The sequence below is a fragment of the Scophthalmus maximus genome, chromosome 1 (assembly GCF_022379125.1).
Source record: "Scophthalmus maximus strain ysfricsl-2021 chromosome 1, ASM2237912v1, whole genome shotgun sequence".
Taxonomy (NCBI): Eukaryota; Metazoa; Chordata; class Actinopteri; order Pleuronectiformes; family Scophthalmidae; genus Scophthalmus; species Scophthalmus maximus.
The window spans coordinates 5,552,854-5,569,853 of NC_061515.1; the positions used below are offsets into that span (position 1 = coordinate 5,552,854).

General features: G+C 45.8%; 2 protein-coding genes across 6 annotated transcripts; one reads left to right on the forward strand and one right to left on the reverse strand.

The window, feature by feature from the left end:
- Positions 1–302: 302 nt before the first annotated feature.
- On the forward strand, positions 303–10,690 carry hpn (hepsin). 2 transcript variants are annotated; one of them, XM_035645524.2, is made up of 12 exons: positions 303–431; positions 5,543–5,650; positions 5,808–5,879; positions 6,034–6,163; positions 6,414–6,533; positions 6,704–6,744; positions 7,054–7,219; positions 7,394–7,584; positions 8,647–8,742; positions 8,917–9,059; positions 9,235–9,399; positions 9,988–10,690. In XM_035645524.2, exons 1-12 carry the CDS (start codon positions 395–397, stop codon positions 10,030–10,032), a joined length of 1,314 nt encoding a protein of 437 aa, XP_035501417.1. In that variant the 5' UTR covers positions 303–394; the 3' UTR covers positions 10,033–10,690. The 2 variants fall into 2 exon arrangements, with proteins under 2 accessions (XP_035501417.1, XP_035502190.1); XM_035646297.2 differs by having other exon boundaries at positions 5,838–5,879.
- On the reverse strand, positions 9,262–16,750 carry LOC118315041 (B-cell receptor CD22). Of its 4 annotated transcripts, XR_004795148.2 has the most exons (12): positions 16,651–16,750; positions 16,484–16,536; positions 15,996–16,340; positions 15,675–15,899; positions 15,183–15,461; positions 14,204–14,503; positions 14,031–14,109; positions 13,624–13,651; positions 13,110–13,283; positions 12,923–13,032; positions 10,004–10,090; positions 9,262–9,414 (listed from the first exon to the last, which is right to left on the reverse strand). XR_004795148.2 is itself a non-coding variant. In XM_035642390.2 (11 exons), the coding sequence occupies exons 1-11, from the start codon at positions 16,677–16,679 to the stop codon at positions 9,351–9,353; spliced, it is 1,686 nt and encodes a 561-aa protein (XP_035498283.1). In that variant the 5' UTR covers positions 16,680–16,750; the 3' UTR covers positions 9,278–9,350. The 4 variants fall into 4 exon arrangements, 3 of the variants coding, with proteins under 3 accessions (XP_035498283.1, XP_035500154.1, XP_035499083.1); XM_035642390.2 differs by lacking the exon at positions 10,004–10,090 and having other exon boundaries at positions 9,278–9,414; XM_035644261.2 differs by lacking the exon at positions 9,262–9,414 and having other exon boundaries at positions 9,557–10,090.
- Between the last annotated feature and the right edge of the window lie 250 nt (positions 16,751–17,000).

The following is a 17,000-nucleotide window of genomic DNA, read 5'->3' on the forward strand; positions in this document are numbered from 1 at the left end:
TAACTCTGCGTGTGTGTGTGTGTTGTGTGTGTGTGTGTGTGTGTGTGTGAATAACTAGACACATATCTAACAACATGGATGTTGATATAACCCGTTTTCTGCTTTAGGCGTTCAATCAATACATGTATATCGAATTAATGAGGTATATTATACAACAGAGTATTAGTATTATTATAGAAGGTAGAGCAGTCGAAGTTGAAATTAAACTTCCTCTCACTTTATAACATGAGTCTTATTCATATTGAATCTTATTTTCCTCTGTGTGTATCTCTTCATTGTTGCAGGCTCAAGGGACAGTTGAGGGCTCAGACCAACGGCCCCGGGGACTCGAGGCGTCGAGGGAGGAAGGGAAGAAGTTATCCTCATATACTTTTGCCCCCTGCGCTGTAAACAGATGTATGCTGAGAAAGTTTTAACAGAGGGGAAGATGGGTGAGTGTACATTTTACATACACTGCTTTCTATTCTAACACACACACACACACACACACACACACACACACACACACACACACACACACACACACACACAGACACACACGCTGCCTGTTGTCTGTGTTCGGGAGCAGACATCGGTCCACTCCACAGTTAACCATTAACATATTTGTTCAAAGCTGGCTGGCCGTCTCTCAGATGTTCTCCCTCGTTTATTTTTTGAGGTTTGTCTTTCGGCCTGGGAAGCATTTACTAAGACTGGTTGTAATTTTCCTTTTTTTTTTTTTTTTTTTACATGCAGTGAGAAAAAGTCTGAACCCAAATAGAAATGGGATAGTGATGTTGATACTGTAACTGGGGCCAGAAATAACCACAGTGCTTTTCATCAAATAACACCAAGTTGCAACACACATCAGTTACAGCAATAACAAGGCACTCTCCTCATTGTCGGCACTTCCTTGCCATGTATGAATCTCTCTTACCTCACGCCAACACACTCCCATCAGCGTCGGTGAAACCCAGCGTTAGGAGGAAACCGGAGGACACACATCTGTCCTCCTGTCACGTTTTTTCCATTTGCTCTGATGCGGTGTTGTGGTGTCGACGTGCCGGCCAAACATTTTTTCCGCAGCTTTACGGCCCCTAATGAGTTTACTGCATACGATGTGACGCTTTTATAGAAGGCAAGATAAGATAACCTGCTGTATATTACTGCAGCTGGAGGGCACATAATATGTGTGCACTGTGAAACCCTTCACGTTGATAATTTTACACTTTCGTGCCGTGTCAAACTTCTGTTCTTAACAAGAATTCTTATTAAACTTTGTGGAGGAAAAATCGCCCCCTTGTATGTTTTTACCCCACGAACCTGCTAGACAACAGTAGCCACCTTACATTGCCAGAAGTCTTCGATCAAGATATCATCTCCAAAGAAACCCCTTCTCGTCAGCAGGTCTCGTGGGCCGTCGTGTCCTCGTCGTGCCGTAGCTTACTCTCCGTGTCTGCACGTGGCCCAGCCGACGTTTGCGTTGCCCGACTGCAAAGGGGGAAGAAAAGAGTCCACCCAGACGCAGTGAATCAGAGCCTCTGGTGTGCGTAATTACAAGAGAAACACAGTCCAGTCAAGGAGTGGCGCATGCGGTGAGGCTCGTTTTGTGTACTGTGTGTCTGCGCTCATATTAGATGAGACGGCGTTGTCGGAAAAACAAACTTGCGACACGCTTACACACACGCTCACACACACACACACACACACACACACACACACGCACACGCACACGCACACAGGTAAACAGGTACAGAAACACAAATAGACACACTAATGCAAGGACTTCTAATCAGGCCAATATGCACTGCCCACTGTCGTTGTTTTTATTCTTTATTTCTCTATGACAACCGCAAAAAGTACGAGTCACAGCTTCTGTTGCGTCTTCATCTTTGTGAGGTCTGCTTCTGCCTCATCCCACTCCTACCACACCTAGATCCCCGATACGCACAAATTAGGGTTGCTCTGTTTCAGACAGGAGTTCAGGTTCGGGTCGTTTGGGTTTAACGGTAGTTTTGTAATGTTTCCCCGACTGTTTCCCCCAAAGTCCAAGTGTCAGTTAATGATAACACGGCGGATGCTGACTGCGCGGTTGAGAGTGGAGCTGGTCAGGAGACCTGATAGACATAAAGCTAGCATATTAAAAGCGCCGACTTTGACGTTGTTTTTCTCACAGTTAATAAGTTCAAGGTCAAGAATGAACTTTAATGCTTCACTTTATGCCGACACAAAGAACAACAACAGCTCCTGGGCTGGCGTATTAAAGAGATCTATCCCCACGATGTCTGAACAAACTCTATCAACTAAAGATAACGGTCGCAAAAAGTTAGTAGGCAGACGCTGTGCTGAGATAGTTTAGTTCCACAGATTTTTAGTCTCCACTTCTCATTTTCTGTTTTAAATACTGCATTTTTTCATGTTTTCTCCTCTACTTTTGGTCCGGGGAGGGTGTGGACGGCCACATAACATCTCATCTGGTGCCCAGCTGCTTCTTTTTGCCCACAGTGAGGTGCTGCAGTGGGCGGGCCTAATGCATGTGAAGCTGAGGTTATCCCCCTCATGACTCATTCCCACCTCTCATGCCAGATTGATTTACACGTAGGGAAGCCCTACGTGTTGAGTTGGGAAACATTCTTGATCCTCGTCGCGTGAACGTACAAATTAAGCTTGTGTCCATTCATTAGTCATAAGCTTTGGCATTTCTTCACGGCAATGAGACAGTCTTAGAGAAACTTTTGTCGGTACTGCAGATGATCATATGTTCGATTAAGTGGTCAATTGCCATTTATTTTTTAAGTCAGTCTTGTGTGACTCTTTGGAGAAATGTGTCCTTTGTCACCGTGTGAAACATGAAGTAGTAGAATTGTGTAACATAACCCATATAAAGTTGAAGTCAAACCATCTATTTAAGAGTATAATGTCCAGCAACACAATGGAACAGTACCTGCAACTCTGTCTTGCTATGGAGATGTGATATGGAAGAGACACACACACACACACACACACACACACACACACACACAAGAGACACACAAACACACACAAACACACACACAAACAAACACAAACACACTCACACACACACACACACACACACACACACACACACACACACACACACACACAAACACACACACACACGCACACAAACAAGAGACACACAAACACACACACACAAACACAAACACACTCACACACACACACACACACACACACGGGAGGAAGGTCTCAGGTAGAAGTGGACACAATAGAGTACTTGTTTGGTCGTGCAGTGTGAGCGGGAAGAGCGCTGTGTGGGGGTGAGGGAGAAGGAAAGAAAGACAAAGAAAAGGAGTTTGAGAACGGAGGCGAGTGGGCAGCATCAGTGTAGAAGGCGGAGCTGAGGTGTGTGGAGGAAACTTGGGGGTATTTCTTGGAAGATTCTGTCTGTTGAACACGAGCCTGGCGTTTCCCTCTCATAATAAGGCCAGTGGATGTCAGACATTGATCAGATTCCTCACTGTGTTTAGATATTTTTGTTTTTCACTGCCTGAACTTTCTTCCTCTCTCTTTCTCTCTCTCCGGGTCTCCGCTGTTTAATCACGAATTCACGATCCGAGGAACAAGAACACCATTGTTATGTGGACTGGAAGCTTGGAGGGGAAGTCGGGGGGAAAGGAGGGGATAGAGAGGACAGGTATGGAAGGGGAGAGAGGCACAGAGAGGGGGGCGTAGAGGCAGGGGGGAGATGGGTGGAGGGGGACGAAAAAGGAAAAGGTGGAGAGCTTTCAGAAAATTCCCAGTCCAGGGACAGGTAGAGGTGGCCAGGGAAAGGCTGGTGTAGAGGGAGCAGATGGGACAGGAGAGCAGAGAAGAAGGTCGAGGTCAGTGGGTTGGCAGCGACCATCTTTCCCGACCACGGCGTAGCAATTCAGCAACTGTGGGACCGAGTTGTGTGTGAATGATTCCGGAGCCGCTCCACGTCGTGTCCATCCTGATTTTGAGGCGGTAACTGTGCAGGATTGTTCTTCATAAAAAAATGTAACACCTTCCATGTTGTGAACATCGCAAATGTCAAGGTTCCATCCAAACATTTCTAATGGAAGTTTGGCTGTTGATTCCCCCCAACACTGAGTTAGATAGCGGGGTGAGAGAGGAGGAAGAATGTTGGAGGCAGGAAGGAAACCAGGAATGTAGACTGTTTTCTCTGATTTGATAAGGAGAGCTTGTGTACTCACAGTATCTCCAGCTGTTTCCTGGCACACTGATGGACAGTATTACTATTACAGTCCATCAGTGTGGGGAACAGAATATCCACTAAAAGTCAGCCCACTTGGTCTTTTGCTTTTCTATAACGAATAACTATCGACGCAGATCATCAACAGAATCAGCTGTCTCAGGGATCTTTTACTTTTATGTGTCCTTGTTTGAACGAAGGCCCCATGTTACCTGTTCGAACTAACAGGTAACACGATGAAACATTGCCTGTAGTCAGAACTTACAGCTTCTTGATCTGATTTAATGTGTCTGCGTCAAGCTTTTGTCTGCACTGTTGCACTAACTTTGATGATGATGAACCTTAAATCAAAGCTCTTCTCCACCTTTAGTTCAAGTCAGTTGATGAGTGACAGATGAAGAGAGACGAATGAAATGTGAGGACAGGACGATGAGCGGACAGGAAACAACAGGTGGAACTATAAGACTGATCATGGCCTCTGTGTGATTATGAGTGTCGCACCATGATGATGGTGCGCCGTGATAGTGAGCCGTCATGTACAGTATGATATCAGGACTCTGCAACTTTATTAATGTTAATGATTACGCTTGTTTTTTTTTTTCATGCCAAGTCTGCTGTGAAAAATGTGTTTTAACACTAAGCTATGGGTCAAGTTGCCAAACGCTGCTCAGGGCAGTGGATACCGAGGCAGAAACGGACATATGCGCGCGCACACGCACACACACACACACACACACACACACACACACACACGCGCGCGCGCACACACACACGCGCGCACACACACACACACACACGCTGCATGTGCTCACAGGACAGACATGGCACGATATCCTAGTTTAAGAGTTTGTTCTTGCTTTGTGGAGAAATGCTAGACTTTAGCCTATTGATCTAATCAGTGTTATTTGTACTTTTCAGTCTGTGCCAGGAAATATGCTGCATGCCCCTTCACATTGAGACTGCGCTGAAACCGGTCATTTCACTGATGTTTGTTGTCTGGGAAGTTGAGTGCAAAAAAATAAAAAAAAGGGGGGGGGGGGGGATCACAAATCACACACCCGCATTCTGAATTTTTGCCTCGTACTATTTTCCTCAAATACCGGCATGCATACATAACTGTGAGCAACAGGGTAAAGGTCAAATGTTTCCTGCTTGATCTCATCGTCTAATCTCTTCTTTTCAGCGTTTGTTGAAATTTGATGCAATGTTAACGGTGTGATAGATGCTGTACTGGCATGCATGCTTTCATGTGTGTGTCTCTGTGTGTTCGCACTGTACATTGAGTTCATGTACACTTGTGTGTGTGTGTGTGTGTGTGTGTGTGTGTGTGTGTGTGTGTATCTGCAGGGAGCAAGGGAATCTCTCTGACCTGTGTGTTGACCCCCTGCCGGGTGATCGGGGTGTGTGTGACACTGATGATCTTGGGAGCCATTGGAGCAGCCGTTTGGGCCTTAGGTTAGACCACATGCTGGAGCAAATAGAAACAACACATGTCTGTCAAACATCTGACGATCACAGTCGCTGATATTTGAAATTTCAAGGTTTATGTTCTATTAAATCTGATGAACCGACTTCTTATAATTTGCTGTCATACATTGCACCGACTTAACAGATGCCTACTGTGTATATCACTCCTCTGTAGTCACATATTGCACAATGGAGGAAGACACAGGACTGTATGATGGTGAGTATGAGAGGACATGCTGATTTCTTATATGCAGTTTAACTCAAGATTTTAATTTTATTAATAAACATTCCAGATCTCTGGTATAATTCACAGTTAGAAAGCAAACAAGAAATACATGTGACAGTTTACGAACCCGCATCATTTCCTGCAGTTCAGGTCAATTCTGCTGACCAACGTCTCAGAGTGTTCGACTCCGCCCAGAGGAGGTGGCGTCAGGTGTGTTCCTCCCCGGCCAATGAACTGCTCGCCAGCATCAGCTGTGAAGAAGTGGGCTTTGTCAGGTGAGAGATTTTTTGCCATCATTTAAGCGCCACCGTCAGTGTGTCTGTAGTCTGACACGGGACACGAACCTTGTCGGGGCCCAGTTGTTCTCATTTGGGCCAAAGCCCGCTCCCAATGAGGAAATGAACATATCTGATGGTCTGGTTAAGGTTAGCGGTAGTAGTTGGGTTGCAATGCAATGTCCTAACAAGGATATCTGCATGTGTATGCATGTGTATGCGTTTGTGTGTGTGTGTGTGTGTGTTTCAGTGTGGTGAATTACTCCATCACATCAGTGCCAGAGGCCAGCGGCGATGGCGGAGAGTTCTTCTGCGTCAGACAGGAGGAGCTCAGCCACGGCAAGAAAATTAAAGACTCGCTGTTCCCCTGGTAAGAAACAGCTGTCCGCTTGACCACCGCACCTGTCCCACAGCAGTCCCAAAGCTTGCCCTACACTGTCCTCTCTGTCGCTGCCACTTCTGTCAGCCGTCTGAAGCGGAACAGAAAGCGTCGCTTCTCTTCGTCAGACTTGCACTAAACTCTGTGCGTCTCTGTTTCAGTGACTGTGAGAGCAGGGAGGTGCTCACACTGCTGTGCCAAGGTGAGATGTGTGCTCAGATACCTTACGTCCACCTCTCACCTGTTCCACATGCTGGGCTTCTAATGCTGCATCACACTTGGATATTGTTCCTTTTAATTAGTTCACTCTGCAGTCTTCATTCTTTATTTATTTTGGCTTTTTATTACTCAGATTTTCTTCTCTTTCACTCACCCATTTGGAAAAAATCTTGCAAATTCCGTCTTTTGCTCTCTTGTTTCTCTTGTCTACATGCAACATGTTTAAATCTTTCACCCCCAGTTCGCCCAGCCAGTGTGTTTATTTCCCTCTCCATCTCTCTGTCATCGTCAGACTGTGGCAGGCGCAGTTTCGCAGCAGACCGTATAGTAGGCGGTGTGGATGCCAGGCAGGGCAGCTGGCCGTGGCAGGTCAGTTTAGAGTACGACGGCGTTCATCAGTGCGGAGGATCCATCATCTCAAACCGCTGGATTGTCTCTGCAGCTCACTGCTTCCCCGAGTAAGCCACAGAGTTTGATTTTCATGCAGAAATGAAAGCTCCATTGTGCTCGACAGATTAACTTTGCAATCGTCTTAACTTGTTAATTTAAAAAAAATGGCAAACAATTTTCTTTCTTCAGTGCTATGTGTGCAAATGTGTAAGTTTGTGCGTTTGTCACTCGTCCTATGCCAGGCGGCACCGCTTCGTCAATCGCTGGCGTGTGCTGCTGGGCTCCATCTTCAACAAGCCGGTCAACGCCAACGTGGCGGAGGTGAAGACCATCGTTTATCACAGCAGCTACCTGCCCTTTGTAGACGCCAACATCGATGACAACAGCAGGGACATTGCCGTTCTAGCCCTCACACAGCCGCTCACTTTCAATGGTAGGACACGCACACACACACACAGGCGCACACACACACACACACACAAACAGGGGCACACACACACACACAGACACACACACACACACACACACACACACACACACACACACACACACACACACACACACACACACACACACACACACACACACACACACACACACACACACACACACACACACACACACACACACACACACACACCAAATAAGAAACATACGCGTCCAAACACACCTGAGCATTTGATTCCATGATGACCATGATTAGAGATGATGAATAAAAGCAAAGTAATGACAGGAGACAGAAACACACAGAGAGGCCTTCATTATGGTAAATGGGCTGGTTGAGGTTTCTTGTTTCTTGCTCCTGACAGCAGGACAAGAGTTCTCTTATCCAACATAATTATATCGGCACTGAACAGGCTGTAGTAGCCACCAGTTCCTCTTATAGATACTGATCCTCTCTCTCTCTCTCGGCCCTGGAATCCTCAGACTAATTAAAATAGGACTAATCGACCTAATCCACAGCGTTCCTAATGTGTGATTTACTGCATCATGTCCTGGCCGTGTCCTTTTATGCTGCACTTTCTAGATTTGACGTGCGATGGGACCCTGACAAGGACTGTTTCAGTAGGTCATGCCTGACATCTAGTGTTTGGTATTTGCAATTACAGCCACAACATGATAATGTAATAAATAAAATGAAGAATCATTAGTGTAAAGCCTGTGGTTTTCTCCCTGTGTCTCAATTTTCCTTTTTTTTTTTTGTAGACCATAATTGAAAAGTTTCATGCCTAATTTATTAATAAATTCACCCTTCTGTTTTACGTTGTGTACAGAGAAGAAAAGACATTACACACCACATTTGGGAGTGAGAACAAGACACAATCTGAAGATTAGAAAAATAAAATCTACAGTTTCAGTTCCGGCGTATTGTAAGAACAGCTGTGTTTCTAAGTGATAGTTGTGTGTGTGTGTTTGATGGAACAGTATTATTCTATACACGTGTTTCAATCTTAATACATAAAGTATGTTTGATTGTTTGTGTGCTTGTGTGCAGAATACATCCAGCCCATTTGTCTGCCTGCGTATGGTCAAAGACTGATAGATGGACAGATTGGAACGGTAACAGGCTGGGGAAACGTGGGGTACAACGGTGAGTCGACATTCACAGTCGTATTTTGTTCTGGGCCGAATATATTAATTTGATCTGCACGAATGGGAAATTGAGTCTCGTCTGAAGACAGGAGCTGAAACACATCGATATATTTGGACAAAAGCCCTCCGCTGTGTTGTTGTTGTTCTGACCTGCTATGCGTTTCACTCGCAGGTCACCTCGCGGATGTTCTCCAAGAAGCGAACGTCCCCATCATCAGCGACGCGGTCTGCAACGCTCCTGATTACTACGACAACCAGATCACCACCAGCATGTTCTGCGCTGGTTATGAGAAAGGAGGCACTGACGCCTGCCAGGTGTGTGTGTGTGTGCGTGTGTGTTTTTCTGCCGTTGCTCTATGTCTTCAATCTAAAACCTACATGAGCATTTACATTCCTACTTATTCAAATTCCTGCTTGTGGTTGCCTCAAATGGACACTTAGAGTGTGTGTGTGTGTGTGTGTGAACTTCTTCCACCATGTGTGGTTTCAGGGAGACAGCGGCGGCCCCTTTGTGGCAGAGGACTGTCTGTCGAAGACTAGTCGGCATCGTCTGCTGGGGGTGGTGAGCTGGGGAACAGGCTGTGCCATGGCAAAGAAACCTGGCGTCTACACCAGAGTGTCCCGCTTTCTGCCGTGGATATCCACCGCCATGAGGGTGAGACACTGGATGCTGTAAGATGAGATAATCCTTTGTTATTGCCAAGGCGGGGAGATGTGCCATGCTACAGCAGCAGCGAAGGAGATGTTAGAAATAGACGAGGCAAGCAAGGTCAACACAAGGAAATAGAAATTGTACATTATACAATGTGAGCTGAATTTATATATTGCTTTGTAGTTTATTGTGTTGTCATTATGCCGACTAAAGAAATACAGGTAATAACACTTCTGCCTCTGAATGTGTTGACTGCCAATAACTGCAAAACACAACAGTGACTTACTATTGCATTAACAGTTACTCTGTCATTGGTAAACCGTTCAAATACAAGTAATGTGTACAGTCCACTTTCAAATTAAGCACTTTTCTATTGTTCTCATTAACAAAAATATCACCAGGTTTATAATAATAATTATCATAATAATAATAATAATAATAATACATTTGAACTGTGAACACTGGTATTGGCAAAGCGTGTGGCATGGCAAACTCTATAAATGTAGCACGGCAAACAGAATGATCAGCACAGTCCTATGTGTTACATAACAGGAGTGTTGAACCGTTTCCGTTCTCATCTCTCTCCTCTAGAACTATCACAACTCACCAGGGGTTCACAAATTGGCCCGGACATGAGCTCGCTGCCGCCATCTTTCTCCTTTTTTCTACACTCAGACGACAATACGGTCAGATCCTGTAGATGGCAATGGGGAGTGTTACAATGGGGGCGGATGGGAAGCTGTGATGTTCCCCCTTGTGTCATGGTTCTAGATTCCCCTCTCTTACTACAATGTCTTGCCGAGGATTTCCTCACTTATTTTCCACAAAGTCAAAATGTACGACGACATCGTATCATGCATGGTAGAGCAGTCGAGACCCCGAGTGTTTGGACAGTTACACTGTTTTGGTTGTTCGTTCACGCACAAAAGAGCTCACACGTGTGTCTCAGGTTGAGGAGAAAGTTGAGGAGAGAAGAGGAGATTGTGGAGGAGTTAATGAGACACCCCCCCCCCCGCCCCTTTAACAAAAGCAAAAATCAGAGATGAGAAGGCTCAAAGATTTTGCTGATGTCTGTGGGTCAAAAAACGTCAGAGAGGATTTTCCACAAAAGGGTTTTGTTTGACTTCAAGTGAATCTCTTCAATTTCTTTTTTTAAACCTCCAATCTTTGGCCGCTATGTGGTTTAACGTCTACGTCTCCCTCATAGTTCTTTTTATGTTGATCAAAAAAAAAAAACCCCCGACTCAGATTCCGGCTGAGCCTTAGCACCTTAATGTTGTATCCATTATTTCATTTCAGTCTGAATGTCCCGAGCCTGATTTGCTAAAACGTGTAACTGCCCAAGCACTCAAAGTCTGGACTGAATCCTGTATCGAGAAGTAATAAGCAAAGAATTATTGAGGTCGGTTCGTTTGTTATCAAGTTATGGAGGCAATATGAAGTCAAATGTTGATAAAAGGCCAAAGGTGAAATACTGTAAGAATCACTATACTGTATTTAGGTCTTTCTTCAGTGAGACAGATGTGACTGGATTCATACAATACTCGAGATTTGATCGACCTGATCCACATGAGTCACTCTCTTCAGATGTGGCCTTTCCCGCTGCCGGTGTGCGCAGTGAGCCACAGTGAGTGCAGACTGTACTGGCCATTTGTGATACAGATCAGTGAGAGTCTTGTTGCAAGGACCTTGTGCAATCTCAGCACTCCGAGTGCTTTTACCGTGTGCAACACGCGGACGCGGGCAGCGGCGGATGTGACACGTCGATGTTGAAAGATCGTGGAACAAATCGAGCCTTCAACACGGTAGAGATCTCGTTTTGTAATTGTGTGATGATTGCAATGCGTTCTTATATGCAGCAGCCCGACCTTATGGCTCATCAGTAATTATTCGTCCAAGTTTTGTCTTTACCAAATTTTTCATCTTTTAAGTTGGACTGGGGGAAGATGGCGCTCACATCCAAACCAGTATTTTTTTGCTTTGTTCTGTATATATTAGTCAGTGTCTTCTTGTTTATGTAGTTGTTTTTGTCATGCACAGAACGCCTTAGAACGCCAAGAGTGAAATAACAACGCAAATCATGTTCTCATAAAATGTATCTTTTAGAATATATTAGATAAGACTTTACTGTACCCGTGAGTCCCTGTAGCGAACACTGAATCTGTCCTGTACTGGCCTAAATAAAGAATGGGATGTTAGCACTAATAACTTTATTCTGGTAAGGATCTGGAGCTCCTGCCCTAAACAGAATGTAATATAATCTGAACAAGTCCGACATAGGAACCACTCAAAAACTGTATGAAGTGTGTAAATGCATTCATAAAGGCCCAAACTACACACAACCCCCTTTGAAGTACAATGAATGTGCTGAATGTAGACATATTTCAAATGTGTGTCAAATTGAAGTATTGTAAAATGTTAATTGTTGCATTGAGTAAAGTGAAATAAAGCCTTAATTAAAAGCAAAAAAGTCTTATTTATTCTTTATAAATGTACAGGTTGTACACAGTATGGTAAACTCATTACCACCAAACTCTTTGGTCGCTTTATCAAAAATATTCAAGGTAATGTGAAATAATACAGTAACTATTACTGTGCAAATTAACCACAGTTTTATTATAATTAATACCTAAATAAATACAAAGTATGAAGAAAAGGCATTTTCAACCCTTTTGACAAACACTTGTGAAAGCTGTGTTGTTTTCAGACTGTTGCTCCTGAGTTGAGATCGCGATCAACTGGATTTAGCCACAGTGGCATAGATCACAGAATCATCGCTCTCTCCGGCTTTGGACCTGCGGAGAAAATTATGAATTTAATAAATGGCACCAGGCGTTTGTCCTCCGCCTACCCTGAGACCAGCGGCATCGACACCTCGCACCACAGCCGAGCGTTGGCTTTTATTCACGCTCAACTCTTTTGTGCCACTACGCAGATTAAACTGTGCGGTGAAAGTTCAGTATTGGAAACTCTGTCCTCTGGAATAATGTTTCTGGGGATTTGTGTCATTTTTTGATGACCAGAGGAGAAGTTAACATTCTGTGGCGATACAGATATTACACATGTTGACGATGATATTTCGCACTTGGGGCAGAGAGAAAAATTTACAAAGACTTTAAGTGAAAAAGTTTCACGGCGTTTTCAGAGCGACGACGAAGCAAATCCAGCCTGACTCCGAGGCAGTGTGATTTCATGTAGAATCAATACAAAGACACAAGTGCAGAGGAGGTCAAATACTACATTTTCTACCGTGACCATGAAGTTAAAACTTTGTTTGTTGGTTTACCTTATGCAAGGAAGGAATTTGCGCTCATGGCCTCAGTTATTGTGACGTCCCGGCTACAGCTCTGGGAATATTTCACTATTCTTAGCAAAGGTCAAAGGTGAGCTCTCGTTTGCAGAATTGTCCCGTGTTATTTTGTGACGCTGGACTAATTTAAGACTGTACAGTAACTGAATAAAGGCTACAGATCTGAAGTAGACTCTGCTGACGGTGAAGAATAAAATGAACTGACAGTGAACCTACCCGCACTTTTGTGGAGCTCGGCTGTTATTTGTGCGAGGTGGAAAACTGGGGTTTCTGGGTTGGATGGTCACCGTTGAGTAGGTGACCTCGGCTTCATCCGAGGTGGGGAGCTGGAGAGAGAGCAGAGCAGTGATCTGACGAGAAAATCTCTTGCTTTTGAACACTCACGCGTGTACACCACATCTACCTCGTGCTCGTGCCGCGCGCTCCTCTGGGAACGAGAGGCGGCGTCCTGAGCCGCAGTGGCAAGCGGAGGAGACCATTGAGACGTGCCGACGTTGGCGTAAACGGCGTCAAGCTGATCGCCTGTGGCCGGAGAGCTCGAGCCTCTTACACCGAGCCCGGAGCCAAACACAGCCGGCTGAGGGGGGAGTGAGAAAAGGCAGATTAGGTTTTTGTCCCCACGGGTGCACTTTGGGTACTCGTGTTCTGGCTCCACTGAAATTGTGTTGCCATGAAATAGGCTTAGAGAGAAAAAAAATCATAATAAGGAAAACAACGCAGGCAATGGAATACAAGTCACTTCCTCTGAAACTGAAAACAGAAACATTTATACATTTGTCTCCCTCTGTTACTGTAAAACTGAAAGAATGGAAATCCACATTTCCCCTAATCCAAGTATAATTATCTTCTTTTTTTTTTTTAGTTAATTCAAATTTTTCAGCAATTCAATGACTTTTTACTGGATGTACTGTACTCACTTTTCTCTCTGCATGGGTTCTTTGTTTCCTGTTATCAAAAATAGAGGAAAAAAAACGCACAGTTGTTACCACACTACCAAACGTTTCTGTCTTAATCGTTGCTCAATCCTGTGGCGCCAGGTTTTGTTCTGTAACGGTGGGAAACACAGCGGCGCGATACTTCTACAAACTACTGCTCGGTGCACTCGCGCTTTCGCCGAACCCACCTGCATTTCGCCGTGTCAAAAGGCCGCCGGCCGGTGTCATGTACGAATGACACACACACATGCAACAATATTGGCCGTGACACATCCAGAAAGTTACGTCGTGAACAGGAAAGGTGTTGTCGCGACAGCGCAAGTAAACGCCAGTAAAAATGCCTCGAGTCGGCCTGTCACCGTCGCTCTCCCCATCGGCCCTTGACTCACCGGTACCAAAGCAGAGCTATCACGAGGGTCACTGAAAGAAAGCCTCCGACTCCGGCTATGATGAGGTGGGGCTGGCTGCCTGAGGAGAAACACCACAGTCAGGGTCGATTATTTCTTTTGTTCAAGCAGTCCGTCGCTGTAAAAAGTGTGTTTTTTCTACAGTGAAAAGAAACCTCGCTTCCCCCTGCTCATGGTCAGCAGCATCTCAGCCGAGCTCATCTCCCCGACACTGTTCCTGGCCCGGCAGACGTAGAGTCCCGCGTGGGACGCCTCCACAGCGGGAAGGGTCAGCACCCGTCCCGAGCCGGCCCACAGCATGGGGCCGGGGCTGGAGCTGGCAGAGTCGGTCCTCTTGTGCCACCAGGTGTAGTTGTCCGCCGCGGGGTTCGCCACAGCGCTGCAGGTCAGGTTCACCCTGCTGCCCTCAACGGCATGCTGTGGTTCCAGTGAAACTGAAATGTACGTTGGACCGTCTGGGGGAAAAAAAAAAGAGAGGAAGGACAAACAGCGTTTGTGCTCAGAGCTTTAGTCCTAAACAAGACGAGAGAGAAAAGTGCGGCTATGTTTGATCTGGGGTCCTCCAATCTGATCATTAGAAGGATTAAAATTGAGATGTCTGTAGGGCATCTTTTTAGGCCTCCAGAAATACTTCACATAAAACAATCTGAGGTACATAGATCTCTCTTTGGTTGAACTCCTCACAACTATAGCCTGTGATTAGGGGCCAAATTGACTTTATTTGAAAGGGTCACAAGCTCAATAACCAGATATATCTCTTTAAATCTTTTTTTCTGATTTAAGGTGATTAATATTAGGAGGCCAGACAGATTGATGTACGTATAGAGTGCAAATGTGAGTCAGCATGAACATTTTAATCAGCACTTCCCGCCTTTCACAATCTATCCTGTCATGACCTTTTGACAAGCCTGATAAGAAAAATTGTCAAGTGGACTGAGCGTTTCCTACTCTGAATCGACCCTCGTCACTGTAAAGGATGACCGCCTGTTGAGCACACGAGTCACGGGAACCAGGTAATTGCTGTGGATACGCGACATTGTGTGCCTGTGACCGCAGCAACGCAGTTCCTTTGGCAAATCAAAACGGGCTACATTTGAGAGTAGACTTCTCAGCGCGACACCTCAACGCACTTACACTGGACATCCAGCCGGATCTCAGTAGAGTTCATCAAGTCAACGCCCCTCCAGCTCACATTGTTCCAGGCCTGACAGCGGTACAGTCCGCTGTGGCTGGGCTGGACGCCGAGGACCGTGTGGCTCTGTCCTGCGCTGACAAACTGCCCGTCCTTGTACAGGCTGTATGCCGTGGGCGTCACAGGGGGGTTGGCGTCACTGGCGCAGGCGAAAGCCACCGAACTGCCTTGGACGACGCCTCGTGGTGGACTCACCGACAGCGTTACGTTCTTGGGAGCATCTGGTTGAGGGAAGATCGGGGAATGTGGCCACAGACATGAATGAATGGACTCTGAACATACACTGACTGGGTCAGTTGCTGCAGTTTCAGGGTCCTGGTTTTCTTCATGCATGGCTCACTGTCACACCGTCGTGACATACGGGGACACAAGGAGCCATGTCTGCTGTGGAGAAAGGCCCGTCGATTGAGTTTGAGCGTTAATCCTGTACTCACATTGGACATTCAGAACCACGGAGGCAGATCTGACCGTCTCCTGTCCCAGGACAGCACAGTAGTACCTCCCGGCGTCCTCTCTCCTGGCCTGGAACACTGGTTTCAGCACGCGCTGTCCATCCCTAAACCAGACGACGGCTGTACGTGCGGGACAACCTAACACACAGGTCAGGCTGACATCGTCTCCCTCTGCCACAGTGCTCGGCCGCACAATTGCGGTCAACTCTGGCCCGGGAGAAGAAACAGAAGCAATTTAATTTCGCTAAAAAAACCTAATCGATTCACGAGAAAATGTACCTTCTCCCATAACTTTGTCATTACCTTTCACGGACAAACGGGCGGGGGTTGTACTCGTATATCTGTCGAGCGTTGTCACAAAGCTAAAATAGTAATTTCCCTCATCGGTGCGTTGCACATCGTGGATCTTCAGATTACAGTTACCATTGTAGTCGCCCACATACTCAAAGTGGACCGGGGGCGTAGGGAGACGCGAGAGGAAAAACAGCCTCCACTTGCCGGAGGCTGCCGCATAGTGGGGTCTAGACCAGCCCACATTAGTGACAGAATAACCAGATGGATAATCATAGCTGCAATTCATAACAACTGATGTCCCTTTCAAAGCACACAGGTCTCCGAAGGTCACGCCCCACGCTCCACCCCAAACACCTTGGGGCAAAAATGATGAAAGATACACTTTTAGTTCAATTTGGTTGTACAGTGCTAGTTCCCACATGAACTGGGTGATATATCCCATAGGTTTGGAGTCAGATGTATTAAATGTATATAATTGTATGTCATGGTTCCCTTACCTGGCATGGCGACAAGTATGATCAGCACACAACTTTCCATCGTGAAAATCTGCCTGGAACATGATGATTCAAGACACGCTCCATTACTCTACAGTCCGTGAGCAGGAAAATGGTTTGAAAAAAGAAAAGAAAAGAAGTGTCAGTGTAAGAAAGGTAAAAGTACTCACCAGCTAAAGCAAACTGACACATTGCTCATTCAGGGGATGATTTTGTGCAGTAAAAAGCAGAAGTGGGATGGTTTTCTCGTCCCCCCGCTTCCTCTCCAGTTGGACAGCCTCCTCCCATCATGTTCCACATCTAATCAAACACACAAAAAAGCAGGGCATCTGAGATATGGGGGGGGGGGGGGGGGGGACGACGACGACACAGTACATGTACGGCACACAGCTGCCAACATGCTTAGTGACACATAAACAAGCTCAGGGTGAAGCGTCAGCAAAGACTTGGGATTTACTCTGTCGCAAAAATGTCCCCATGTCAAGATGTAGACCAGGAAATCTCACCATAAATCTTTCAC